The sequence below is a fragment of the Dasypus novemcinctus genome, chromosome 20 (genome assembly GCF_030445035.2).
Source record: "Dasypus novemcinctus isolate mDasNov1 chromosome 20, mDasNov1.1.hap2, whole genome shotgun sequence".
Lineage (NCBI taxonomy): Eukaryota > Metazoa > Chordata > Mammalia > Cingulata > Dasypodidae > Dasypus > Dasypus novemcinctus.
The window spans coordinates 46379124-46406726 of record NC_080692.1 but is presented as its reverse complement, the minus strand read 5'-3'; the positions used below and the strand labels follow the sequence as shown (position 1 = coordinate 46406726).

Sequence of the window (27603 nt, the reverse complement as noted above, 5' to 3'; positions counted from 1 at the left end):
GGGCCAGGTAGCTTACTATGCCTCGGTTTCCTTATATATAAAATGGTGATAGTAATAGTGTCTGCTTCACAGGGATGTTGTAAGAGTAAATGAAATAAATGACAAGCACATGGAACAGTGCCTGGTTGGAAATATTTATTATTATTTGAATTATTTTTTATTATTAACACTATACTCTCATATATTAACAAATAAAATATTTTTGCTGATGCCATTAAAAAAAAAAAATTAAACCCAATGATGTTATAGTGACAGAACTGAGGGGACACCTGCAGTAATTTATATTGCCAGGTCAGGGAGCTTTACAGAAATGGTGACCTTTGAGCTGAGACCTGAGTGCCCCCCAAAACCAAAACAAAACAAAAAACAGTTCAGGGGAGTGGCTGTAGCTCAAGAGGTTGAGCACCTTCTTCCCACATGGGAGGTCCTCGGGTTGGTCCCTAGTCCCTCCTGAAAACAAAAACAACAAGCAAACAAATGAACAGACCAACGCAGGGGAGCTGATGTGGCTCAGCGGTTGAGTGCTGGCTTCACACATGCAAGGTCTTGGGTTCAGGCCCCAGCCTTGGTGTACCTCAAAAAGAAAATAAAACAGCAACAGACGAGCCTTTCCCCAGTAGCCTGGGAGGTAACTGGAGATTTACAGTTGGAAAGGATGAAAACCTGGTCTGGCTGCTTTATTTTATAATGGAGAAAACAAAACCTAGTGGATACTCACAAAGATTGTTTTCAGTCATGGCCTTGGGATTAAGGTGCTTCCGCTTGGCCCATCCTGCCTTTCACAACTCCTTTGCAGCCTTGATTAGACCTGTTTCAGAAGTTACACTGAAGACAGTGAGTGGAAGACAAAATAACCAAAGGCAGTATGTGGCCTATCAAGCTTTACCAGTCTGCCATTTTGCTACCAAGAAAGCCAAAGCCAAAGGAAAAGGACAACCTCAAACCAGAGTGAATATTAACGCTGCCTTGGTTGAGGATATAATCAACTTGGAAGAGGTAGATGAAGAAATGAGGTCTGTGATGGAAACGCTCAAGGATAATTTCAATAAGACCCTCAATATAAGGACCTCACCAGGATCCCTTGATCATATCACTGTGGTAACTGCTGATGGGAAGCTTGCTTTAAACCAGATTGGCCAGATCTCCATGAAGTCACCGCAGCTGATTTTGGTCAACATGGCCAGCTTCCCAGAGTGTACAGCTGCAGCTATCAAGGCTATAAGAGAAAGTGGAATGAATCTGAACCCAGAAGTGGAAGGGACGCTAATTTGGGTGCCCCTTCCCATAGTAACCAGGGAGCATAGGGAAATGCTGGTGAAGCTGGCCAAACAGAACACCAACAAAGCCAAAGACTCTTTAAGGAAAGTTCGTACTCATGCAATGAATAAGCTAAAGAAATCAAAGGACAAGACCTCAGAGGACACCATCAGGCTCATTGAGAAACAGATCTGTCAAATGGCTGACAACACAGTTGCAGAGTTGGACAGGCATCTGGCAGTGAAGACCAAAGAACTCCTTGGATGAAAGTCCACCAGGGGCCAGCAAAATTGTAGAGCTCAGTTTCTGTGACTCTTATGGGTGGCAAATTGAGACCTCTCTACCCCATCCACATAGGAGGCTGGTACCTACACAGTTGTTGGTCTTTGTGAGGCCCAGCTTTCTGGTGGGACAGACAGACTTGCTCACTCTCTTTCTAACCCCTGCCTGCCCCATTCTGCTCTGGGCCTTCTGGCATGGGTGACCCTTAGGGAATATCTGCTGCTGCCAGAGGGCCTTTACTCAAGGCGTATTCTTGACTGTGACATTATCCAATGGACTGCCAGGACCATTGGCAGGTTTAGCACTGCCTGCTCCTCATCTTGGGAACCTTCTTTCAAACAAGCAGTCAGACCCTATCCCCAGCTTTGAACTCTGCTTCGACTGATGTGGACCTTCACCTGTGACAGGTTACATTTGGTGGAGCCCCATTTTCACTGAACTATAAAATCTAAATAAATTGGAAAGAATAAAAATCACACACACACACAAAAAAAACAGCAACAAAAACAGTCATAGGTCATCTGGAGGCAGCGTCCCATGCTTTTGTGGCAGCAAACGAGAGTCCCTGGAGCCCAGTGAACGAGGGGAAGGCTGCAGGAGTGAGACCACCTCCTAAAAGCTCCTTTAGATCCTGGCAAGGAGAGTGGGCTTTATTGTAAGTATAGTAAAATGTCTGGAGGGTTTTGAGCAGCAGATGGAATTGCAGGTTGTTTTTTTTTAAGATTTATTTATTTATTTATGTCCCCTTCTTCCCTCCATTGTCTGCTCTCTGGGTCCATTCGCTGTGTGTTCTTCTGTGTCTGTTTGTATTCTCATTAGGCGGCTCCGGGACCCGATCCGGGAACTTTCTGGAGTGGGAGAGAGGCGATCATTCTTTTGCACCACCTCAGCTCCCTGGTCTGCTGCGTCTCTTATTGTCTCTCCTCTGTGTCTCTTTTTGTTGCATCATCATGCTGCGCCAGCTCTCTGCTTGGGCCAGCACTCCTGCGCAGGGCAGCACGCCTGCATGGGGCAGTACTCTGTGCAGGCCCGCACTCTGTGTGGTCCAGCTTGGACCCTGGGCATCAAACCCTGGACCTCCTATATGGTAGACAAGAGCCTAATTGCCTGGGGCCACATCCGCTTCCTGGAATTGCAGTTTTTCAAGGTCACTGGCGAGTCAAGGGTACTATGCTTACAATTTTGTCTTATACTTTTGCTTTTCCTGTAGTTAGTAAGTGCCTTGGTTTTTTTTTTTTTCATTTCTTTACTCTACTATGTATGTGTAATGAATTCTTCCCAACTCTCCAACAACTTCTCAATATAATTTTGTAGTAAGTCAAATGTATCAGTTTTTCAGTCAGCTCCTGTTTTAGTTTGCTAGGGGTTGCCCAGCAATATACCAGAAATGGATTGGCTTTTACAATAGAGATTTATTAATTTAAAAGCCTGCAGTTCTGTGGCCATGCAAGTGTCCAGATCAAGGCATCATCAGCAGATGCGTTCTCCCTGAGCTGCAGCTGTGGGCAGTCGGGCACAGGCAGTGTCCGATTGACTCTCCCGCTTCCTTCAGCTTCTAACTAAAGTGACTTCCCCTCAGCTTTTGTGTTCCATTGATTTCAACTTCTGGTTCCTGGGGCCTTTTCTCTCAGTTTCTGGGTTTCTCTGTCTCTACAGCTTTTTTCTGTGTCTGTGGCTTTTTATTTCTCCATTTATAAAAGGATTAAGACCCATCCTGGGTCATGCAATGTAATGTAATCAAAGGCCCTTAACTGAACTGAAGTAATTTAATCAAAAGATCCCACCTACAGTAGGTTTACATGCACAGGAATGGATTAATCCTAAGGACATAACTTTCCAGGGTCCTTTGTAAAGCTTTGAACTGCCACAGTTCCTTCCTTTATGGAGTCTTTTTGTGCTATGCTCCGTATTTCTGCTCCAGTCTGTTCTGGTTTCTCTCTAGACTAGGTATATAGCTGTGTCATAGGACTTCTACCTGACATGCTTTCTCCCCTGTCACATTAGGTCCCCAGTTTTCAAAAGTCTTGTGGTTTTCTTTTTTCTTAGTTTACTTCCTCCTTTGTGTACAGCATATACTCCAATAGTTTCCAAATAAAAGTAAACAAAGCATGGGGGTAGACACTTTGATACCTTGCAAGAGTGAAAATGGTTTTGTTCCACTGTCACACTAGATTAGTATTTGATTGTGAATAGCATTCTAGGTTAGAAATGATTTTTCATCAGAATTTTAAAAGCATTGTTTTATTGTTATCTAACAATCTAGTTTCTTGTGTCATTAATGAGAAGCCCAAGGGAAGGGCACTCTTATTCCAGATCCATCTTACATGTAACCTATTTTTGCTGTTTCTGGAAGTATTGAGGATCTTTCTTTTTTGCTCCTGTTTGGAAACTTTATGATGATGTGAGCCCTTAATCATTCATCTTAGCAAGATTTCTCGTATTTTATGTTTGATATTTTCCTCTCCTCTGTTTTCTGTGTTTTCTTCTTCTTAAACTCCTATTAAGTGGCTATTAAAACTCCTTGATAGATCCTCTTTATCATCCATTTTATCATTTTTCTCTCCTACTATCCAATTTTTGCAATGAGGGGAAGATTTTATCAATGGTTTCTCCCAACATTTCCCTTGGATTTAAACATTTTAGCCATGTTTCTAATTTGTATAAGAACTTTTAAAAGTCTGTCATTAATTCTTTTTAAAAATACCTTCACATTTTTGGTATCTTCCCTATAGTTGAGGAAATCAATAACACTTAGTCATTATTTCTCTCTGCATTTCCCCCAAACACTTTTTTTGTTCCTCTTTGGTATTTTTGTGGGTCTTTTTTTGTGTGTGTGGGGATCTTTACCTTTCATGCAGGAGGCAGCCCTCACGTGTCTGGTGCGCTGTGGTTACCCACTGATGTTTAAGAATGGAGCCCTGACGTGGTGATGGTAGCTCGGCCTTGTGAATGTAATCCATACCACTGCACTGTATACTAGGAAGTGGGTAAAATGGGAAATTGTATTTGTATCTATGTTATCACAAAAAGAAAAAAACAAACAATGGGGCATTGAGAAGGAGATGGGAAGGTCTCTGCTCACCTGTGAGCTTTCCACAGTTGTTTCACTCTTCCGCAGTCACCTGCAAGGGACCCTCCTTTCTTTGCCATTACTGGGATTTTGTTATCATCATCAAAAACATGAAATTTAGCTCAAAACAAATGAGTATTGTTTCACACAAAACTTTTAGGAGAGAAGGTTATAGCTTAGAGTTGATGGGGCATTTAGAGATTGTATGTGGTTTTTCATTATTCTGTACTCCTTGAGTTACAGAAAAGTGAAAAATTTTTATATAATTTCTCCACAACTTTTTATTTTGAAAAATTTCAAATGACTGTAGATATTAAAGAATGTTTCAAAAACACCTGTAAAACTGTTATCTAGATTCACCAACATCTTTTCCATTGGTTTTATCTTTCTCTAAATGATGAATCATATGAAAATAAATTGCAGTTGTGATGGTTACTTCTCACCTAAATACTTCATGACTCAAGAATAAGGACTTCCTTCTACATAACACATTAAAGAAAATTACTCTTAATTCAGTGAATCACCTAATATCTAGCCAATATACAAATTTCCACAATGGACCTTCATCTAGCTTTATATTTGTGTTATTTTGTTTACACATTATACTTGGTTGCTATTTCTCTTTATTCTCTTTTGATTTAGAAGAAAATTCTTCTCTTTTTGCAGTTGCTGTTATTTTTTATAACATTGTCAGGTCTGAAGTGTTCAGCCATCTCTGTTGTAGGCTGTCTCACATCCTGGATTTAACTATTTCCTTTATGATTAAATTCACATTAAACCTCTTGCAAGAATACCACTGCCTCATGACTCACATTCGGTAACGTCTGTTAGTCATGTTGACTTCCACCTCCTGGTAATGGGGACGGTCACCATCTCTGTCCCTTTTCCTTATAAAGGGGCATTTCCCCCCTTTTGTTAACATGTGATCTGTGGCTTGATACTTCGAGATTTGGTAAGAGTCCCATTCTCCAAGAACCTTTCATCTGGCTTTATCACCCCTTATTGATTTAATCCTGTCATTCTCTGCAGTGATTGGCGGGTATTATTCTGTAAAGAAGAGGTTTCCCTTTCTCTTCATCCTCTCTCTTTGTAATTCTTTTTTGTTACTTAAAAGTTATTAAGAATTCCTCAAAGACAACATTTTTCAAAAAATTAATGGCAATTTGAGGTTTTCTCAGTCTAGAAAAGAGGAAACGGGAAAGTCAGTTACTAACATAACATAATTGATGGAAAATGTTTAGTGCTATAATTACACTGTCATCTAGACCAAAATGCTGCCTGTGCAAAATCAGTTTGTACTTTCTGGTTTGTGTGGTTTTGCCCGACTGTCATAATATCTTACAGTGTATGAATGAATTTTAAGCAAATTGATCCGTGTCTCCACTGATCGCAGAGACAGGCATGGGCTTCATAACTGCTTTTCACTTTAATATCCATTAAGTGCCCAGTAAAGGCTGAAGCCCTGAGTTCTAGCACCAGCTCTGCCACTTTCTGGGTATAAGCCTTTAGTCAAGGCAGTCAACTTTCCTGACACCCAGTTTGGTCATCACTGAACTGATGATAAGAAATACACTTGAAACTTCCCATACCCTGCCTTCAGTGAATCACCTGTCTTCTGCCTCTCCACAGTTTATCAAGGATTCTCGTCTACTCCTGTGTAGAAAAGAGCCTCAACCCATGTCTCAAACTATGCTTGTAAATATTTATAGAAGAAATGTTTATAGGGAAAAAAATCAGTGAATGGGTGACTTGAAACTGTAAGGTGGGGTGGCAAAGTGACCAATCTACTATGCCTCACATACTGTAGCCGTTTGACATGGTTCATGAATTCCAAAAATAGATTTTGAATTATGTTTGTAAACTGGTCTGAAATGGGCCTGAATACATTATGATTAGGGCTTTGATTGGACCATGTCAGTAGGGTGGGGAGTCCTCACCCCTTGGTGAGTGAGGACGCACAGATAGAAGACATGGCAAAGGACAGAGTGGGAGGGATTTTTTTTGATGTTGAAGTCTTGGACTGGAGCCCTGGCCATAAGCACACAGAGGAGCTTGGCTGTGAGGAAAGAGAAGCAAGCCCTGGCGAGGGAGGAACCCCGAGCCTGGAGAGAAGCAAGCCCCGGGAAGAGAGGAACCCAAGAAGCCTGAATCCTTGCAGACGTCGGCAGCCATCTTGCTCCAACACGTGGCAACTTTGGTGAGGGAAGTAACTTATGCTCTATGGCCTGGTAACTGGAAGCTTCTACCCCAAAAAAACACCCTTTATGAAAACCAACCGATTTCTGGTATTTTGCATCAGCGTCGCTTTGGCTGACTAACACACACACCTTAACCCAAAGTGGAGCACCTAAACTGTCACCCCCTGCCCATAACAAGTGCTAAGTGGCAGTTAGTTTCCTTGGGACTGCACAGTTACTCATCACCTGTTGACCTTGAACAAATCAAATCGTGGTTAAGAATTTAAGCCATGGTGTCTTTTTTAGTTTCCTAGGCTGCTCAAGCAAACACCATGAAATGGGTCGGCTTAAACAACGGAATTTATTTGCTCATGGTTGGAGGCTGGGAAAAAGTCTAAGTCACGGTGTCATCCAGTGACGCCTTCTTCCCGATGAGCCGCCTGGGGCTGCCCGCCCGCGGCCCCTGGCTCCCCGTCACGTGGCGAGGCGCAGGGAGCATCTCCTGGCCTCCCCCTTCTCTTCTGGGTTCCATCGATGTCGGCTCCTGGCGGCTTCTCTGTGACTTTCTCTCACGTCTGATTTCATTCCATTTACAAAGGACTCCGGTAATAGGATTTAGAGCCGTCCTGCCCGGGATGCACCCCACACGGGAACTGAAGTAGCCTCATCAGGAGGCTCTACTTGGAGTGGCTCATACTCACAGGAAAGCATTATGTTTAAGAACATGTTTTCTGGGGTACATCCAGGCCTTCTGGGACAGGGAAAGCCCTGCACACCGCATTTTCCGTGGGTAGACCTTCTGATAGAAAGGTTGAGGTTCAATAAAATCTGTTTTATCACCAACGAATTACAATCTGGAATCAAACATCTCAGGGAATAAATCCCAGAGTTGACATTTTAAAATATTAAAATGCATACCGTGTAGCAAAATAAAAACAAGAAAATATAAGAAAGAAAAACAGCAACAAAAAATAAAAATATGAAAAAAAAAGAAAAAAAAAGCATAGTGTGCAACAAAAGTACAAGACAAAGAAATAGGAAATGATGATCCATCCAAAGGAAGAGGATAAAAATACAGAAAATGCCAATGAAGAAGAGCAGAATGTGGACATACCCGAAAAAGCCTTTAAAAAATTATCTTAAATGTGCTCAGGAGAGGAAGGTAAATACCAAGAAAGAGCCAAAGGGTATCAGGCACAAAATGAAAGAAAAATATGAGACAAACAAAGCTACTGGAATTGAAGGCCACAATAACTGAAATGAAAAATGCCCCAGAGGGTTTCAAGAGCAGAATGGAGCTGGCAGAAGAAACAGTGACCTTGAAAATAAGACACTTGAAATGAGTCAGACTGAGGAGCAGAAAGAAAAAGAAATACTGAAAGCAAATCTTAAGACATCTCTGGAACACCATCGAGTATAGCAATATATGCATTACGAGAATCCCAGAAGGAGAAGAAAGAGAGAAAGGGGCAGAAGGAGTATTCAAAGAGATAATGACAGAGAATTTCCCAAACTCAGCAAAGGACAGGAATATGTACGGCTAAGAATTCCAGAGAACACCAAATAGGATAAAAATGTAGAAAAATAAACCTAGTCCTATACTGATGACACCATCAATGCAAAAGACAAGGAGAGAGTTCTAAAGCTGCAAAAGAAGAGCGACATGTTATGAACAAGGGATTCCAAATGAGATTGAGTGCTCATATCAGAACCACGGTGGCAAGAAGGCAGTGTTGAAAGTAAAGAATGCCAGCTAAGAATTTTTACATCCGGTGGACTTTCTTTCAAAAATGAGGGAGAGGTTAATAGATTGTCAGATAAACAATATAGAGAACACTTTATCCAACAAAAATAGAACAAAGTTTCTTCTTGAGTGCACATGGATCAATCTCCAGGATAGACCATCTGTAGATCACAAAATGGGGAGAAATGGAACAGTCTCAAATATGTGGAAATTAAACAACATACTTTTTTTTGAAATATAATAGACTATTTTTAAAGAGGTTTTAGATTACAGAAAAGCTACATTCAAAGTAACCCCCCACCACCACATCATCCCCTATTAATAACATATTAATTATAATGTGCAATGAAGGTATAAGGGAGAAAAGCATAATAAAGAAGATATTCTAAAATGCTGACTATTTCACGTTTACCACACTTTTCTGTTCTCCTGTGGGGGACTTTTGGGAGCATTCAGTTAGAAAATGGGCACAGAGTGCTCAGCACATCCTAACTGGCTGGGTCAGTGGCAGATATTACGATGACTTTAAGTCGGGAAGTGGCAAGTTTAGAAAAGAGCTTTTAGAGAGAACACTGGTGATAGCACGGAGGATTCTGAAGGTGGACCATCGGGAGTAGAGATGGGGACCCCTGGGGAGCCCGTTGCCCATGGTTGGAGAGAGGAGCAGCAGTGGAAGTAGAAGTGGAAGGGGGTGGAGAAATGACAGGGTGACTTCCTGGATGGAGTGAGAAAGGAAAGAAACCCGCAGGGATGCTTTTGTGACTGAGCTTTTGCCGACTGTTAAAGTTCTCTTAAAGGGCCTTGTTCCTGTGTAAACATAAAATGCTGCTGAAAAGTTGCATGAAAATCACATTTTTTGGTAAATCAGTTCTTCTGTTTGTAAATTGAATTTTTATTTTATTATTTGAAAATTAACTGTCTATAAGCCATTTAATTAAGATACACCAGCCAGGTACCTTTCTACAAAATAATGGTCATTTTAGAAAAACATGAAAGATAGCTTGACTGTTAAATTTAAAGTAAAATTAGTAACTATACAGATAGTATCCAGGATTGCTATTTTCATTTGGCTAATGGGCGCTTGGCATTAAATGAGCCTAACTGAAACTGTGAATTCTTTTGTGAAGAGTCCTTGATGGGGCTGCCACCTTTCCAGAGACACGGGATGGGTGGAGGCTAGGTGCTGTGCCTCCTTCATCTTTGACTTCCCACTGCTGAGCGGGAAGCATGTCAGTAAGTGTGGGGAAGCGGATGTGGTGCAAGTGATTGGGCTCCCATCTGTCATGTGCGCAGTCCAGGGTTCAGTTCCCAGGGCCTCCTGGTGAAGGCAGCTGGCCTAAGTGAAGAGCTGGTGCAGCAAGATGATGCAACAAAAAGAGACACAGAGGAGAGACAATAAGAGACGCAGCAGACCAGGGAGCTGAGGTGGCGCAAGAGCGAGCACCTCTCTCCCGCTCCGGAAGGTCCCAGGATCGGTTCTTGGTACTGCCTGAGGAGAAGACAAGCAGACACAGAAGAACACACAGCGAATGGTCACAGAGCAGACAGCAAGTGCAAACGGGGTGGGGGGTGGGGGGAATAAATTTTAAAAATTATATATAGGGGATTCCCATATATACCCAACCCCCTCCCCCTCTTTCCCTGTCCCCTATTTTAAAAAAAGTGTGACGTTTAGTTTTCTGAACTAAACTTTTTTTTTTATTAAGATTTTATTTATTTATTTAATTCCCCTTCCCTCCCCTGGTTGTCTGTTCTCTGTGTCTATTTGCTGTGTCTTGTTTCTTTGTCCGCTTCTGTTGTCGTCAGCAGCACGGGAAGTGGCAGCGCCATTCCTGGGCAGGCTGCACTTTCTTTCGCGCTGGGTGGCTCTCCTTACGGGCACACTCCTTGCGCGTGGGGCTCCCCTATGCGGGGACACCCCTGCGTGGCGCGGCACTCCTTGCTCGCATCAGCACTGCGCATGGCCAGCTCCACACGGGTCAAGGAGGCCCGGGGTTTGAACCGCGGACCGCCCATGTGGTAGACGGACGCCCTAACCACTGGGCCAAGTCCGTTTTCCCAAACGTTTTTTTAGTAAACTTCATTTTTAAAATTCTTAAAATATTAGATGTATATTTTTAAGGTTTCTCCTCATATAACTTTGTTCTGGTCATCAGTATAATCTAAGGGCTAAATAAAAAGAAGACCTTGGATTTTTTTTTAAATTAAGAAAGGAAATAGATCATGACTGACAGCTGCCAAGTGCCATGTGCTGCTAAGCCCTTTACCTGTGTCTTCACGGTGAATCTCATCACGGCCTTATTATTTACGCTGATTTTCAATGTAAGACTCAAGTTAGTAACTTGCCAAAGGTCAGAGAGCTGATACGTGGTAGAGTCGGGACATCAACCCTCACCTGTGTGACCTCCGTGCCCAAACTCACACTGCCCCGTGCTGTGGCCACTGGCTACATGTGGCTATTTAAATTTATCTGTGGATTAAGTGAAAGTATCCAGGTCGTCAGTCATACCGCCCCCTTTTCTTGCCCATAGTCTCACGAGGGTACTCGACTATGGCACAGATATGAACATTTTCATCCTTGCAGAAAGCCCCGTTGGAAAGTGCTGGCCCAAACCCTTAGCTGCCGTAAAACACTAATGGCCAGACTGCGGCTGCTCGGGGAGGAGTGGGAACAGCAGGACGAAGGGGGTGGAAGGGGCGTGCTATGCGAAAGACCGCGGTGAGGGAGAGCAGCTCTGTGGAGAAACCTGAGTGTAGAGGTAGAGTGGACTCGAAGGACACTTTTAGTCTGTTACATTGGCAGCTTTGGCAGTGATAAAAACTTTGCTTGCAACTTAGGATCTCACCACTTTACTGAGCAATTCAAGAATGGGCCTGCATCCCATTCAGAAAGCAGAAGGGAGTTTCAACAAGGCATAGAAAGGGGAAGCTCCCGTAGCCTTCTGTTCCCCCACTGCGAATGGAAATTTAGTATTTCCTTCCGCTCTGACAGCCGCCACAACCCCAGTTGGGTTAGCAGCTTCTGAGGCTTTGTCAACAACAAAAGCAAACGACAGTTTCATTTTGTATCATTTATCACCTGTTGATGTTATCTTGAAACAGTGTTTATACTTCTAAATCATGATTTTAATATGACTTGTTACTTTTGAAACCTTAACATATTTTATGCATTAAAGTGCTTTATTGCAAACAAAGAAACAAAAGCATCCCAAGCACTAAGTGCTTTCCATAAGCTACATTACATATGCTACATTTGTGATCATCTATCCTAGCTGGCAAACATGAAGTATTGTTACAGCCCCATTTTACAGATCGGAAAACAAATCTTGATTCCTCTGGCTCCCTAGTTCCTCATATTCATTCCATGTGCAGACTGGGGAGTCTTGCTGCTTCTCTCCAGCTGTGTCACCTGTCATCAGCCAAGTCCAGCGTATTCCCAGGATCATCCTAGGTGCATTCTGCAGTAGCTTCCTCAAGCCCCTTCCTCTCTGCCCTGGCCCTCCTCCAGTCTCCATGCTGCATCCAGAATGCACCTGAATCCTGTCATTTCCCCTTCCTCCCCTCCTCTACCTCACCCTTACACCTTCAGCGGTTTTTCTTGCTGTTAGGTTAAACTAAATTAAAAACTCTAAAAGGCAGAGCTTCTTAAAGTGACCTGTAAGTAGAGTACCTAGTATGTCTGGGTTACTCGTGTCATCCGTGTAACTGGATTTTGTCTAGGTTCTTCACTATGTTGCAGAAATGAATTTCAAGAGCATGTTGGGTGAGTTAGGCCAGTAATTTATTCAGGTAGGGAGGGACGAGAAATGGGAAAAAATAACAGACCACGGGTCCCAGGTGAAGTGAAAAGGCCTGAAAAGTGAAGAGAGCTGATTTACAGACTACAGTTTCCCATTATGATTTAAATGCCCAGGTTTTACTAGGCGTTTTGATCCAAGCAGGGGAAGAGGTGGCCAGAATCGGGGTCCAAGGGGGAGAGCGGGAGTTCAGGCCTTGCACCTGCTTTTTGAACTGTTAATTATTCCACTTCTTTGCTAATGGCATAGGAGAAGTTCCAGCTGTTTACTGTTTTGATTGATTACCCCCCTTGAGGATCCAATGATAAAGTCCTGGGGGAATATCTGGGGCTTCTCCTGGCTTCTGGAGGAAATCCTGTTCTGAATGGCAGCATCTCGTGAGGGTCTTCCAGCAGCCATCTCGGGGTTGTTGATGTCCACGTTGACCTCTTGCAAGATTCCAGATCCATATATGGATTCCCTATCTTACTAGCCCGCTTCAATCCCTATTAATAGATCCCCTTTTTGGTAAAATTTATGGTCACTCTACTGTAGGGAAATTTTTGTGTATCACTGGAAAACTATGAAAACATTTTTGATTCTGATTTCATGGGAGCTTTCATCATTTTTGAGCTATGTAAATTGTAGATAACTGATAGAGATACAAAATAATTCTTATTTGTAATCATGCAAATAAGTTCTGAAGGTCAAAGTTCAATTGACTTCTCTCCCCTACTGTAGAAGAAGCCAGTTTTACAACCATATGCAAATTCGTTTCAATATAATGCCTGTGCTTCATATTCTCCTTTGAACCAGTTTTAACTTCTTCCTGGTAATGTCATTAAATAATGAGTTAAATAAGCTCTTTAATATGAATTCATTTTATATCTGTAGGACTATCATAAATTTACCTTAAATTTAAAAAAAAATAACTCCCTATTCCCTATCCTACCATGTCCCCAGGAACCCTACATTCTAGAATCTGACTCTATGAGTTTGCTTATTCTAATTACTTCGTATCAGTGAGGTTTAAAAAGATAATATTTGTCCTTTTGCATCTGGCTTATTTCATCAGTATGATGTTTTTAAGGTTCATCCATGTTGCCACCAGTATCAGAACTTCATTCTTTTTTATGACTGAATAATGTTCCACTATGTCTATATGCCACATTTTGCCCATTTCTTCATTGGCTGATGGACAACTGGGTTGTGCCCATCTTTCGGCAATTTTGAATAATGCCACTATGAACATCGGTATGTAAATATCTGTTGTAATCCCACCTTTCCATTCTTTTGGGTGTATTCCTTGAAGCGGGATCGCCAGGTCATAGTGATGTGGGCTATGGGTGGGAGGCTCTTTGTCTCTTCAGAGATAATCTAAACTATCTGTGACTTGTGGGTGTGGGATGATAAAAGGCTGCAGTCCTGCCCTTGGTGACCATGGCAAGGACTCCAGTCCCAGGAAACAGTTTAACAATGCAAGGTCTATAAACTTTAAGTATTCAGGGGAAATGCAAACCAAATATGCTAAAAGCTTATCTAGAATGCCTGAAGTCCATGCTAAAAGCTTACCTAAAATGTGGAAGATACATATGCTAATTCAAGCCTGTTGAGAACTGAAACAAAAGGACCATTTAACTTTACTCTCTGTATAAAAGAAACTCAAAAGTCTTGTTCAGGCTCGGGATTGAAACAGAAAGCTCCCAAGTCCGGCCGGCCGTCAATAAACCATTTTTCCTTCTCAAAATCATTCCTGAGTCCTGGCCTTTCTATATGCAAATAATTAAACCTCTCTCAAATTCTACTACATTTTTGGCAACCACGAAGGGATTGTAAACAAAGGCCAGAGATGGTAGCATTTTGCTGCCCCTTCCAAATCCCTGAGGAAGCTGGGAGGACTCGGGTGAACCCCAAATCTGAGCGCCCCTGGATTAAATTTAATTCAGAAACAGTATGGCTCCACCAGAACCTTCCCGAAAAAAATCGAGGGCAATGGAAGTTCTGAAGAGAAAGATTCTGGGAACGAAAAGAACTCCGAACATGGAAGAAGGTAAGACTCCCCGGGTGAACACAGTCTGGAAAGCCCTAGCTTTAATTGCTAGGAGGGGGAGGCTGATCCCCCTCCCAAGAGAACCCTAGTAGCCCCAGAAAATTGGGGGGAAGCCATTCTTTCTAGGTCTGGAATAAGGAGAAAAACTGGGAAAAGCCCTGGTGTTTTGGGTTTGTCTAACTGCATGTTAGAATCTGGTACTGGTCTCACATCCACTAAAGGAGTGGAGGCTTGATTTTAATAGGAAGGGCTGTTTATAGGATCGAGTCCTAATGCCCTGGAGAAAAACCGGGAAAAAGCCCTGGTGTTTGGGGTTTGTCTAACTGCATGTTAGAATCTGGTACTGGTCTTATAGCCACTAAAGGAGTGGAGGCTTGATTATAATAGGAAGAGCTGTTTATGGGTTCAAGTCCTAACGTCCTGGAAATTGGTCTGGATTTTTAAAAAAACTTGTTTACAGGAAAGTGGATTGGCTTTTCTAGTGAAGCTGGTCTGGGTATAAACTTAAACAGTGAAAAAAGTCTAGCTGAAATATTTTGTTATGGTGCTGAATTGTGAATGAATTTGCTTTATACCAAATGTTAAATGTTCTAAGGTTTGTGATGGTTGTGGGGGCAGCCATTCTGATGGTTGTGGGGGCAGCCATTCTGAAAATATATATATAGAACGTGTGCGTCAGATTAGTGACCTTTGTGCTTCTGTCTGTGTCAGCTCAATGCTAGTGTTGGAGTTGTGTGGTTATGTAAAGTAGAATTTAGTTGAGCTGGAACCCTCCCTTGCCATTGGCAAGGGGGTGAAATGATTATGGGGCAAAACTGAGGAGTCTGGATGTTTGCAGAGTCTAGATATTTGTGCATGCTCTGCTCTCTTGTCTGTGGTCTGCCCCTTTGCCGGGCTTGGAGGCCATCTGTGTCCGCGCCATGCACCCAAGTTTGTTGGGGCCCAGTCAGGGTGGCTGGGTCCCTGGGAGAGTTGCTGAATTTGAGCTGGTTCTGTCTGCTCATTTTGGCCGAAAGCTGGAAAGGGGGAGCGGCTTGCCCCTTTCCAGTGAGTCTACACCTTCTATTCATAAGCCACATTCCTATTTGATTGTTGTGTACCCGACTGCCTGGAAAGCGGGGAAGTGAAGGGAGTGAAAAGCAGAATCAAAATAAATGCAGTAAAGTTCCCTCCCTAGGGTGTCAAAGCCAAAATATGTTTGCATTCTGCCCAGGTTCTTAGAAGGTATTGTGGTAACTTTAAGTAAGAGAATGTGTTCTGTGAAGGTAAAATTTGTCTTAAAAGTATGAATAATTATAAAAGTTTAACAAAGCATTATTTAAATTAAGGTATTTAAATGGCTAATTGCAGAAAGTTATTATTAAACAAAAACTGAATTGATAATAATAATAAAAGGTAATTTTATAACAAGAAAACTTGTCAGCAGCCAGCCTCCCCTGCCACCTTGCCTCCAAAAACTTGTTTCTGGTATTACATGCTACTAAGTATTTAAAGTGAAGAAAAGTTCATTATTTTAACAAGCTTGTTTAGTATTAATGGCAATTATATGTTGTAAGAAGTTTGCCTAGTAACTTAGTATGTGGGATATATGGAATGTGTTTTTATTGTTAAGGAAACAGAAGATGATTTTGTCCTAAGATAAAATGATTGATTATTGGAAAGAGTAGAGTGTGGGACAAAACCTGAATGAATACTGAAAGTGTAGAAGGTTTGTGGAAGGAAAATTTTTATGATTAAAATTGAGTAAGATTTAATGAGTCTATATAAAGTTTTAAAGGGTTTAGTATCAAGTAGTATACTGATGCAAAGTTAAAATTTTGTTCTTTCTCAAAGTCTCTCATTAGTCTCTTTTAGTAAAGGTTTCCTGAATAATCAATACACAAAGAAAATCTGTTTCATCAAAATAGCTTCTTGTGCTTTAACCTCATCATTTCCTCAGTGTTTGAATGTTCTTTTAAAAGAACATTGTTTTAGAAATCAAATCCTGAAAAGTGGCTTTTTATTTCAAACTAACTGCAAGAGATTTATTCTTTTACCTTAAAAGAAAAAGTAATAGTTAAGTTCATTTAATATGTTATAAGTCGAATGAAAGGTGTTTAAAGGTGTTATAAAATTAACAGGTTTTTAAAAAATTAATAAAAACTGTAACTAAGTTAAAATCATTTATAAATGCATTTATATTATAAAACAGCAGAAAGATAATAACTGAAATTATAGCTGGGTGAATTTAGCCTGAAACTATTATTTAAGTGTAAATTCTAAACTAACCTTTCCTTTGTTTATGGTTACTTCAAGCCTGACCTCACCCCTTGCCTTTGCCTGTGGTTATTTTATAATAGCAGAAGAAGAGCTGGGATCTCCTGTCCTGGTATTAGTAACCCTTTCTCTCATGAATTCAAGTGTAAACTAAATAAATTGCTGCCTGATGGAATAAGGTTAAACGACCACTGGAGTTTTATTATCTCCAAAAACCGGGGGAAAAATAGTGGGGGGTCGGGGTGGGGGGGAGAAGTGTCCTGCCTTGACAGTGTTCCTAAGAGTGGCAATTCATGAGAGAAACCAGTCTGTCTCCCTGAGGCTTCAAATAGCCTCAGTAAATATACATAGAATTAATCTTCTTGCTTATCCAAAATTCTGCTAAATTCAAAGTAAAATATAAAGTTCTGAAACAAAAAATGGTGCTAAAGCGTTGAGAACATTTTGGTTACAATCCATTAATTAAGAAGAATTCTTGTGTAAAACTGCATGGTCATAGTGTAAAACTGCACAGTCATAGTGCAGATTAAGAAAAGTTTCAGGAGTCTTTGGAATGTTTTGCAGTCACACTTGTTTTGTAAAAATTAGAAGTTTAAAATAACTAAAGTTATTGCGGCGGCTTGCTCGGTCGGTAGAGGTGGGGTCTGGCTGCGGACGAGGGGTCGGTCCCACTTGGGATGAGCGGTCGGTCCGGCAGCAGACGAGGGGTCGGTCTCACAGGGGTTGCGCGGTTCGGCTGACTGGGTCGCCCGGCAAAGCCGACGACAAAGGGGTCGCCCAGAGAAGCAGGTGACGAACTGGGGACAAGGGAGGCCAGGCCCTTGTCGGGGGCTCTCAGGACTGGAGGGCGCATGGCAGAAGAACTACCGCGGAGACAAGGTAAACACGCAAGTCCACTTTACTGAGGGAGAGGCAACAGTTTTATAGGGGCTGGGGAAGGCTGATTGGTCGAAGCCACGCCCTGTTCTGATTGGTTGCCGGCGAAAGGTCAGTGGGTGGTACTGGACGGGGGAGGGGTGGTGGTTAGGGATTGGCTGTCGCTGTTGCTGGGGGAAGGGGCAGGGTTTAGGGATTGGTGGCTGCTGTTGCTGGGGTGGAGGGCAGACTTGAGTTTCCCGCCCACACCTGGCTGTTGCTGCTGTCGGGGGAAGGGAAAAGGGCGGGCTGGATTTTTCCGCCCACGCCTGGCTGTTGCTGCTGTCGGGGGAGGGGAAAAGGGCAGACTGGAATTTTCCGCCCTGCGCCTGCACAGGGAGAAGGAAGAAGAAGGGTGCCGCCCCACAGGCATCGTGTGGCGCCATCCGGGAGGAGGGGCAGCCGCGGAAGCATGGCTGCCGAGAAGGGGAGACCCGAGGGCACTCTGCGCCCATGCCGAGCTTCCTTCAGGGGTGGCGGTGAGTCCGACCAGCCACCCTATTATGGGGGCAGCGGCTTGGCCTACCGCGGCCGCTCCCCTGCCAGGCCAGCAAACCACGCTTCAGCCCGAGGGGTGACCGCAGTTATGTTTTTGTGTCAAACTATTCATGTCTGCCTATTTGCTCAAATTGAGGTTAAATATGCAGTTATAAAGTAATATATATTTCTGAAACCCAAATTAAGCTAAACAGTATATAAAATAATGCAAATTAACAAGAGAAAATTCCTAAAAGAACTCTATTCAAATTGTTAAAAATTAAATATACAGTTATATATGTGAATAAATATTCTTGGAACCCAAATTAGACTAAGCAGGATAAAAAAGTCATATAGAAATCTGACTATAGAAACTATTGGGAAAGGGCCTCCTCTTTGCAAGAGCTTTGAAGGCAAGACTAGGTGTGGCAGATACTATCTACTAGGCTAAGGAATTAAGATTCAGTTTGCCCTGTAATTTCCCAGTTTAAACCTTTTGTCAGCCATAAAATGTAAAAAACAAAGATTAGTTTAGTTTTCGCATAAAGGAAGGAAATATTAATGTAAGCTGGCAGCCTACTGCCTCAGTCTCCCACTCCCGGGTTAAACAGCAACAAAGGAAACCAGGTTAAGCCAGTCCTATAGGCAATAAAAGATGCCCAAGAAAGAACTAAGTCAATACCAATTCAGCACTAAATTCCATTCCTTATTTGACAAAGGGGAGCAGGTAAAAACTAAAATGGTTAGAATGTAATGGAGGAAGTGGTTAAATCACAATTAAATCACAAACTTTTGCGCAGGAAAATTAAATCTTCTTGGATAAACTGTAACTTCTAAAATATCCAATCTATGGAGAAATAGAGAAAAAGCTTGCGTGCTAGGCTTAGAGGTATAAATTGTGTCATTTTTCTTTGTTCAGGGCGCCAGCCATATCTGGTTCTGCGCCTCTTCTTGCAAGATTGGAAATAAATTCTTTTCTTCTCCACAATCAAGTGAGCCTTATTTTCTTCCAGAAGAAGTTTTCTTTCCAACAATAATAAAGGTAATTAGTGGCTCTGTTGACAAATTTCAGTAAGTAAAGTCCATAAAAACTATAGAGAAATCTTTCCTGGATTATAATTAAACAAATTAAGTAATTGTGTAATGTGTTTTGAAACCTGGTAGTCAATATGCTTTTAAAAATTGTTCATTTTCATAACTTAAACAAAGGAAAAGTTTTAGCTTCCTGTAAAGATAAAAAGAGAACATTCCTTGCATAAACTGTAATAGTTTCAATTTTATTTATCTTGAGTGTAATCTCCCATAGTTAACTTATAAACTAAATTAACGTTATATGTACAAAATCTTTAGAGTAATGGAAATTGTAAGTTCACATTGGTGAAATTAAGCTAAAAGAAAAAGATTGTAGTATGCTCTCTTAAATAAATACAGTAAATTTCTTTGATAATTGTAATTTAATAAGTTTATTTAAATGTAAAGTAACTAGTCAATGTGGTTGTAGTCAATTATAAAAGTTTGTAAAACATCTTCAAAACTGAAAATGTTTAAACAGTTCTAGTTTTAGAAGTCATTGTTAACTAAAAACTTAGATTGGTATTGGTTGCAAAAAAACAACTTTGTGGTAATAAAACCTGTCTGAAGGCCACCGCAAGGTGCATATTTAAGTAAATGGTAATAAAAAGTTATCTTGATTCTATTGGAAATCTTCTGTTTTCATTTTAACAATGAAAAATAATTTTTTTCCCTCTATTACTAAAGTAAAGTACCTACTGTTATCTTCATGGTAAAATTGTGTAAGTAAACAATCATTTGATATATAATGTATTGCATTAAATTGTTTTAAAAATATATATAAAAAACAAGGAATAAACTTTAACATTGTCAAACTCTTTTGTGCATTCAAACCAGGCCTTGTATACATTACATTTTGCCTCTCCATGTGAGTTATTGGCTAGGCTGGTCACTGACCCCTCAATTAAAATATTTGCTATGTCAGCCTCTGGTTCTGCTCCTCAAGTCGATGGAAACTACATTGCAGTTTCAAGCTCCTGCAGAAGCCAATGATGACTTGGTACAGCCAAGTGTACAATAGACATCACCTCCAGACTAGCACTGTTCCATAGTGCCAGAGAGCACCATGCACCAGGCTAGTAGAATACTGGAAAATCTCTCTAAGATCAACAATGCTGCGACTTGCTCACTGTGTGAAGAACATGCTAAGTTGAGCCATGATACCAGGATACTCTAAGTAAAACTTAAACACAATTGGCATTATGGCCTGCTGTCATGGAGAGATAACATGTAAAGTATTACAAACCTGAAACTTAAAACTAATAATTGCAACTCTGAATTCTTATGCATTAAATAATACATTAGTTAATATTAAGTGCTATACTTTTATCCTGTACTAAATATATGCCTAATAATTATAATGTTATCTTTTCTATTTTGAATCAAGTGCAAAGGTATATTAGACATGTTAGATTCCTAGTAAATTCATTTTCTAAACAGTTAATAAACATGTCTATAGAATAAGGTGGACTTATACTTTCCCACCAGCTTTTAGAAAGGGGTGCCATCTTTATAGGCACCTAATCTTGTCTACCTCTGTAATCCAATGTCCTCTTTTAAAAACAGATATTCCAAATTTTTAATTAAGTTTGTTTTTTTCAGAGTGAACATCTTATTAACCATATGAAAACTTCATCCAACTTCGTACAGAATGCCAGATCCACCTTCCACCAGCTAAAATAAAATAAAAGGTTTACACCTTGTTAGGCAATAACTACAACCCATGGCCAGCAAGAAGCAGTTACAGAAAAGAGATCGTCTCCTTTCAGCATCCCTTTTAGATTAAAGGTGTAAACTCTTTAAGGGTAAAAGAAAATTAATAGATGGATCTGGAACCTGACTGGAAATCCACGAGAGCACCGGTGGCCCCAAGGTAACTGCAGGGGGACCCTGCCCCAGGATTCTGCTGTCCAGAATAAAAACTTCTAAACTTCTAAAAACAAAGTCCTGGATGCTACACTAAAGACTAATAAATAATCAAGCAAAACAACAAACAGCCATCCACCTCATAGCTCCAACAATAATTATGCCAAAGTGTAGCAAGTTAAACTTTGGCAAAGGGGGGAAATGATGTGGGCTATGGGTGGGAGGCTCTTTGTCTCTTCAGAGATAACCTAAACTATCTGTGGCTGTGGGTGTGGGGTGCCTTGGTGACCATGGCAAGGACTCCGGTCCCAGGAAACAGTTTAACAATGCAAGGTCTATAAACTTTAAGTATTCAGAGGAAATGCAAACCAAACATGCTAAAAGCTTATCTAGAATGCCTGAGGTCCATGCTAAAAGTTTACCTAAGATGTGGAAGATACATATGCTAATTCAAGCCTCTTGAGAACTGAAACAAAAGGACCATTTAACCTTTACTCTCTGTATAAAAGAAACTCAAAAGTCTTGTTCGGGGCTCAGGATTGAAACAGAAAGCTCCCGAGTCCAGCCGGTCGTCAATAAACCATTTTTCCTTCTCAAAATCATTCCTGAGTCCTGGCCTCTCTATACACAAATAATTAAACCTCTCTCAAATTCTACTACAATAGGCCATTAGTATAGCTAACGTATAGGCTAAATAGCTGGACCCATGCTTACCCTATAGGCTGGTTCTGGACGGGGACCCTCTGCCTCTCTCCAGTGCAACCCCTCTGGCAGTTTTTCCATCCCTTGTAACCGCCTGGTTCCTTCATTCTTCAGAGCTGTTCCTTCCACCTGGAATGCACTTTTTTCCGGGATGGTCTCCACTCCTTCTCTTAGTTGATTTTTCTAATCCTGTTCAAGGATGGAAGGCCTCTCCAGGCCCATCTGACTAGGTTGCATTCCATTATTAGAGGCTCTGGTAGCACTTGTCTCATCTGCAGCTTTACATTTGTTCCTGGGATTAGCTACATTTGAACACAATTAATGTTTTTCTCTCTGGCCTGGGGCAATCCACGATGATGAGGAGAAGCTCACTGCTCTCCCCCAGCACTGGCCCAGGGCCTTGGCAAAAGGCAGATACTTAGAGCTACAGATCTGGGAGTCATCAGCACATTGGGGCAGTGTGAAAAAGCAGACCCAAAGCCTTGGGTCTTAGGGACCTTGTTTGGGTGGAATCATTGGACAGAAGTCACATTATAGTCACTTGAAGCAGGGAGCAAATAGAAGCAGTTAATAGAGAAGACACTTCCACAGAGTTTCGCTCTGAAGGGGAGGAAAGGTTAGGCCCGTGTGACCCTGTGCTACTTCTTTAGAAAATACTATTCTTGTACCATGTATGCGTTGACTGATTGGAAAGGGAGCAATTACAGGTAGCGCTTGAAACAGCAAAACATCGGACTTTTTGCCCAATATGTGTAGTGTCTTCAGAAAACTTCATGTTTTGAATGCTTCTCCGGTATAGACCAACAGGCCTCTCAACTGCAAATAAATAGCCTCCAACTTGGTGACTAAGAGTTTCTTATGCTAAAATCTTGGATGGATTTTGCAACACTGGGGACTCTAGGATTGCCCGGGTGTTTTTTGTTTTGCTTTCAAATTTCCTTTAAGAGACTCCCGTTCCCCTGTGGTCCCACCACGTGCTGTGGGTCACGTGGCCTGCAGGGCTCCTGTGCCTTGGGCAGGGGCAGGAGAGGAGGGAAGAATGAATGAGGACTTTTTTTTTTGGCAGGAAATCAATTCCATTAAAACCAGACGGATTTAACCCCTCCGACCTAAAATAAACGGCCCTCTCCCATTCCCAAGATCAAGGTACCCCATCACCACTTCCTATTAATTCACAGGCCACGAAGGGTGCGCGCGCACAGCAGGGGAGTGGGTGGCTCTTTCAGTCTTTCTCCTGCCCGCCTCCACTCGCAGGGCAGCGAAGCCGTCACTTCACCAGGCCTGTTCCTATATACTGTCACAGTAGTGCTGTAGGGACAGATGCTGGACATTGCATGTCCTGCCATGGCCCACTGGGTGGACTGGGGGAGAGTGTAGACTACAATGTAAACCCTATCCATGTGGTGCAGCAGTGCTCCAAGATGTATCCACCAAATGCAAGGAATGTTCCATGAGGATGGAGGAGGTTGTTGTGGGAGGAGTGGGCTGAGGGGGGTGGGGGCTATATGGGGACCTCATATTTTTTTAATGTAACAAAATACTATCACAGGCCCACGCCAGCAAATCACCTAAACGGGGCGACCGGGAGCTCGTTACCTTACGTGGAAAGGTGGGCTGGACGCGTCTAGGTGACCCCGGGGTCTTGGGGCAAACCCAGCTGCTAGGGAACATGAGGCCGGTGATCCCAAACCCGGGTTCACCCCCGCCCCCCACCAGCGCGCACGGGGGTGGGAGCTGAGCCTGCGGGCAAATGCCCCTCTCCCGCGGCGGACCTTCGTGGGGCGGGGGGAGAGGCGGCAGAAATGGCCTTCTGTGGGTGTCATCCCGGGCGGCGGGAGAGCCGCCCTCGTGTCAAGTCACGTCCCGGAGGTTTGCGGGGCCGGGCCGGGGGCGCCTGCGGGGCCGGGCGCGGAGGCGCGGGGCGAGGAGGGCCGCCGCCCTGCCCCCGGTGCCGGCAGGAGGCGAGGGAGAAGAGCGTGGCGGAGCGCGCCCCCGGGAGGCCTCCCGGGCCGGGTCCCGTGCCCCGCAGCGCCCCGCAGCGCCCCGCGCGCCAGGTGCCGGCAGGTCCCGCGGACGCGGGGAGGGAGGGTGGGAGCCGGGGCTCAGCACGACCCCGCTCCCCTCGCCCCGCCGCCCCCCGCCCCCCGGGCGTCCCTTCCACCCTCGCCCGCGATCGAGAGGTGCAGCCTGGGCACTGCGCCCGAGGGGCCCCGCGGGCCGAGTGGGCCCCTGGAAGGCGGGTTCGGGGGAGCGCTGGCCGCGGAATCTCGGGGCTGCGGGAAGCCACGGCCGTGGCCCCGTGCCTCCGCCGCCCGCGTCTTCCCTCTCCTGGGCTCCCGCCTCCTGGCCTCGCGCCTTTGGGGCTTTCAGCCCCTTGATGTGACGCCCGCACCGTTTCCCAATTTGCCCCCACGCAGCGCTACCTGCCTCTTAAGCCCGCCCCGCCCCGAGTCCAGCCCGCGGCGCCCTTGACGGTGGGATCTGCGGTCCCGCGCCTGCGTCGCAGGCCCCTGCCCTTGGGAAAAGGCTCTCGGGTCGCGGCGCCCGGCCCGGGTCCCATTGTGCGCCAGCGCTCGGCGGGGGCACGAGGCCGCGCGCGCCCGGGGCTTCCTCCGGCCATGGCTTAAACCCCGGCGTGCGCTGCGGACCCGCTCGCCGCGACGCGACCGCCTCCTCGTTCTCCCCGGCGACCCCCGGCCCCGGAGGGCCAACCTGGAAGTGACCCGGTCGGCGCCCGGCCCGCGCGCGGGGACAAAAGCCGCCGCCCGCGCAGGGGGAGGCGAAGGCAGCGCCCGGGGGGTGCCGGCGCCCTCTTCCCACTCCCGGGGTCTGGGCGCCCACGGTGGAATGGTGAGTCACCTTGCGTACCCCAGAACCCCGTTTCCCACCCGGCTTTGCCTCATGGAGGTTTAATTCTTCTTTAAGGATTGCCATCACGGATGCTCCGCAGCGGGGACCGGAGGCGGCGGCTCGGGAGAGGCGGCGGCGACTTTCTGGGTGAGCTGGCGGCCGGAGCGTAAGCGTCTCAGCCGAGCATTCAACTGCCCAAATCGATTTCTGTTGTTGTTGGGATTTGGGGGGAATTTTTACTGTGCGGGTCATGTCGTAGTTTAGCTATGCCACTACGCATTTTAAATTCCACTCTTAGGGAAAAATCATTTGGAGAGAGGGAATACATTCATCGTATCTAAAATTATCTGGCAGTTCATTGTTTATTTTATTTCAAGAATAATCGGTATTTCTGGGAAAATAATCAATTAGCAAAAATTACACTAGACCTTATCTGATTGCCTAAGCCTAGAGAGGTGGGTGGAAACAAGTTCACTCCTTGTGATTTTCCCCCTTAGGGCAGTGCTTGACGTTTTACAGTAAAGGTCTTGCATTCCCTTTTTCTTTTTCGGTGATGGGGTTTATATGTTAAATAGTCATACTTCACTGAGAATTGAGGACCAAATGCCGTGATCCTGTAAAAGTACTTTGAAAATCAAAACAGTCCCAATGTAAGCGGTATGGTTTGCTTTAGAGCTCGTTATCGCCCCTTTTCCCACGTCCCTGCAGCCCTGGAGGGTTTGCTTCTCTGTGCCTCCTGCTATTCTGCCGCTTGTTGCAGTTACTGTCAATTGTCATCCATAGGACAGAGTGTCCTAATGAGCTCACATCCTGGCAGGCTTTCAGAGAGTGAAATGCATCAATTTCACAAACACCCGGTGCTTAGCTTACTATGTGCCAGGGACTGTACTTGGCGCTGGAAATCTAAAATTAATTTAAGACAAGCCTCTGCTCTCAAGGAATTTTTTAAAACCAAAATATAATAGAAGAGCGTTATTCACTTACTAACATAAGTATCTGAGTTTTATTTGTCTATATTATTCTCAGCCCTTTAAAAATAATATCCTCCATAACTCTGTAATAGGTCTACTCTGCTGTTCTGTGAAGGCTTAGCGTGAACACATTATAATAGGGGCTTGGGTATGGAGAAATGGATCTTTGAAAGAATGAGCCAAAAGGCACCCCTGTTTGATAATCTCTAAGGCTCATTTTATACAGTAAATAAATTTCTCAAAGAGCATAGGTAAATTAAAATTTCCCAATTGCCTAAGAGATGCAAGAAAGATCTTCATACATAGAAGAACACTTTGCAAAGTGAAGAATGAATTTGTAATGTAGATAACCTTCTGTGTTTGCTTATTTCTCTGTATTAGGTTTTAGTTAAAAAGTGGTGTCAAAACATGAGTTATAATAGTAGATGGATTCTCAGTGTATGAAATTGATAATTTTGGGGAGAAAAATCGTCAATTTTATAGGACCATTTTTGCTTTTGACATCACAGTATTTCATTTTCTTATAACAATTGTTACATTTACATTGCGTTTTAGCTCTCTCATGGATAGTGTCCATTCATCTCCTCGCCCCGTGTTTTGATGTGGTCTGTGCCCAGTAATGAGATGCCTTATTTCTGTATGCTAAGGGATCTTTCTGTGGACTAGATGACCCTCTTTGTTTGAAAGAGATCAGCAATTTATTTCTTCCAATTGCTTCTCCCCTTGTTCTCCAGACTACAACATTCCCAATCTGTAATTTTCTTCATACCTACTCTTTAAAATCAAATACCAAGGATATCCAAAGGACGTAGCCCCAGAGGCTTTCTAAACAGAGTAGGGAAAATGTGCAGGAAGTTGTCGGGGAGCAAAGCTATTAAATTTCTGATCGAGCTGTAATGCGGAGTTAGACTTTGAAAACCTTAAGTGTTGTGGCAAATACAAAGGAGCACAGGTGTGACCTAGGTGTTGGCTGAACGCTGGCTCATGGCTGCAGGCACTGCCAGTCGAGGTGCACTTCCGTGCCATGGGCGCACATGTTAACCGAGCCAGGCATTTTGAAGTAGGAAATGGTTGTCTTTCACATGCTCTCTTTCTGTCAGTGTCTCTTGCCATTCACAGTCTGGTCCTTGTGGCATCCCAGCTTCTTCCACAAGCCCATGGCATGAAACGGGGTGACTTTGAAGTCCTTGTAGAAGGTGCGGCATTGGAAGGAGACTAATTATACAGGAGAAAGTACCATTTTACAAATACTGTTCTTTTTATCCATCTTTGGAAAGAAGTGCAGAAGAGTAAAATGTTTTTAGAGAACACTGCTAAACATAATTTATAAAATTTATTTCTTTTATGACAGTAATTTCTTTCTGAGAAAGCCTTTCATATATAGTCAGTCAGTTACACACCTTCAATTAAAATAGTTTACTTTTGAATTTGAACCTTAACACTTAATTGTTTAGATTTGATATTTTAAGGTAATTTCTTTTTGAGCTCAGCTCAAAAGCTGTTTTTTTTTGAGTATCCAGAATTACAGAAATTAATTCAAATAAAGGAAATTAAGAGTCCTCGATCAAAGTCTGAAACCCTCCAATTGTGCATTTGAGAAAACTGAATAGGAGATAATCCTATGTACAATTCAGAAAATTAGAGGGTTAATATTTGCATTAGGAAATCACCTGTTATTACAAAAGGATGTAATGGTTTACCTAGTAGTCCCTTCTGATTTAAGTATTTGTATTCAATATTTAGAAATGTAACTCGTATTAGAAAGTTATAATTACAAAAGCATTAAGTTGAAGTTAAAGACACTTAACTGTAATTCTTCCCTTTGGCATTAGCTAACTTGATTTCTCTAAAGTGGGTTCTTATTTAGTAGCAACTAGGAAAGAATGGACTTTTATAAAGCATAAGTATAAATGTCTCTTCAAAATTGTAGCTGTCTATTATGTGGATAACTGTATCATGAAGATCAATCTAAGTTTAGTGCAGCAGTTACATCACGTTTAGAACAGAAGTGGTCTGACCTTTGTGATCCGGACACTGGTTACGGGGTTACATGGGAGTTAGGCAAACGTAATAAAAGAGAAATGACCCCTATTCTCAATTGTTCAAATAAGTTAAAAGGGTTTTTATAGAGTCAAATCA

The 27603-nt window shown here is 43.1% G+C and overlaps 1 protein-coding gene and 1 pseudogene across 4 annotated transcripts in view; both read left to right on the top strand.

Annotated features, from left to right (window-relative positions):
- The window catches only part of BCAT1 (branched chain amino acid transaminase 1), a 96679-nt gene that overhangs the window by 14494 nt on the left and 54582 nt on the right, over positions 1-27603 (top strand). Inside the window, exons 2-4 of one of the 4 annotated variants that reach the window (XM_071210215.1) lie at positions 18924-19046; positions 20678-20948; positions 24569-24640. Coding sequence is in view for 2 of the 4 variants with exons in the window: in XM_004479930.4 (XP_004479987.1) it covers positions 24491-24493; positions 24569-24640 (75 nt within the window). In the remaining 2 variants the exon portion in view is untranslated. The other 3 variants (XM_058282911.2, XM_004479930.4, XM_004479929.4) reach the window with 3 other exon arrangements.
- Positions 635-7739, top strand: LOC131274811 (ribosome-recycling factor, mitochondrial pseudogene; annotated as a pseudogene).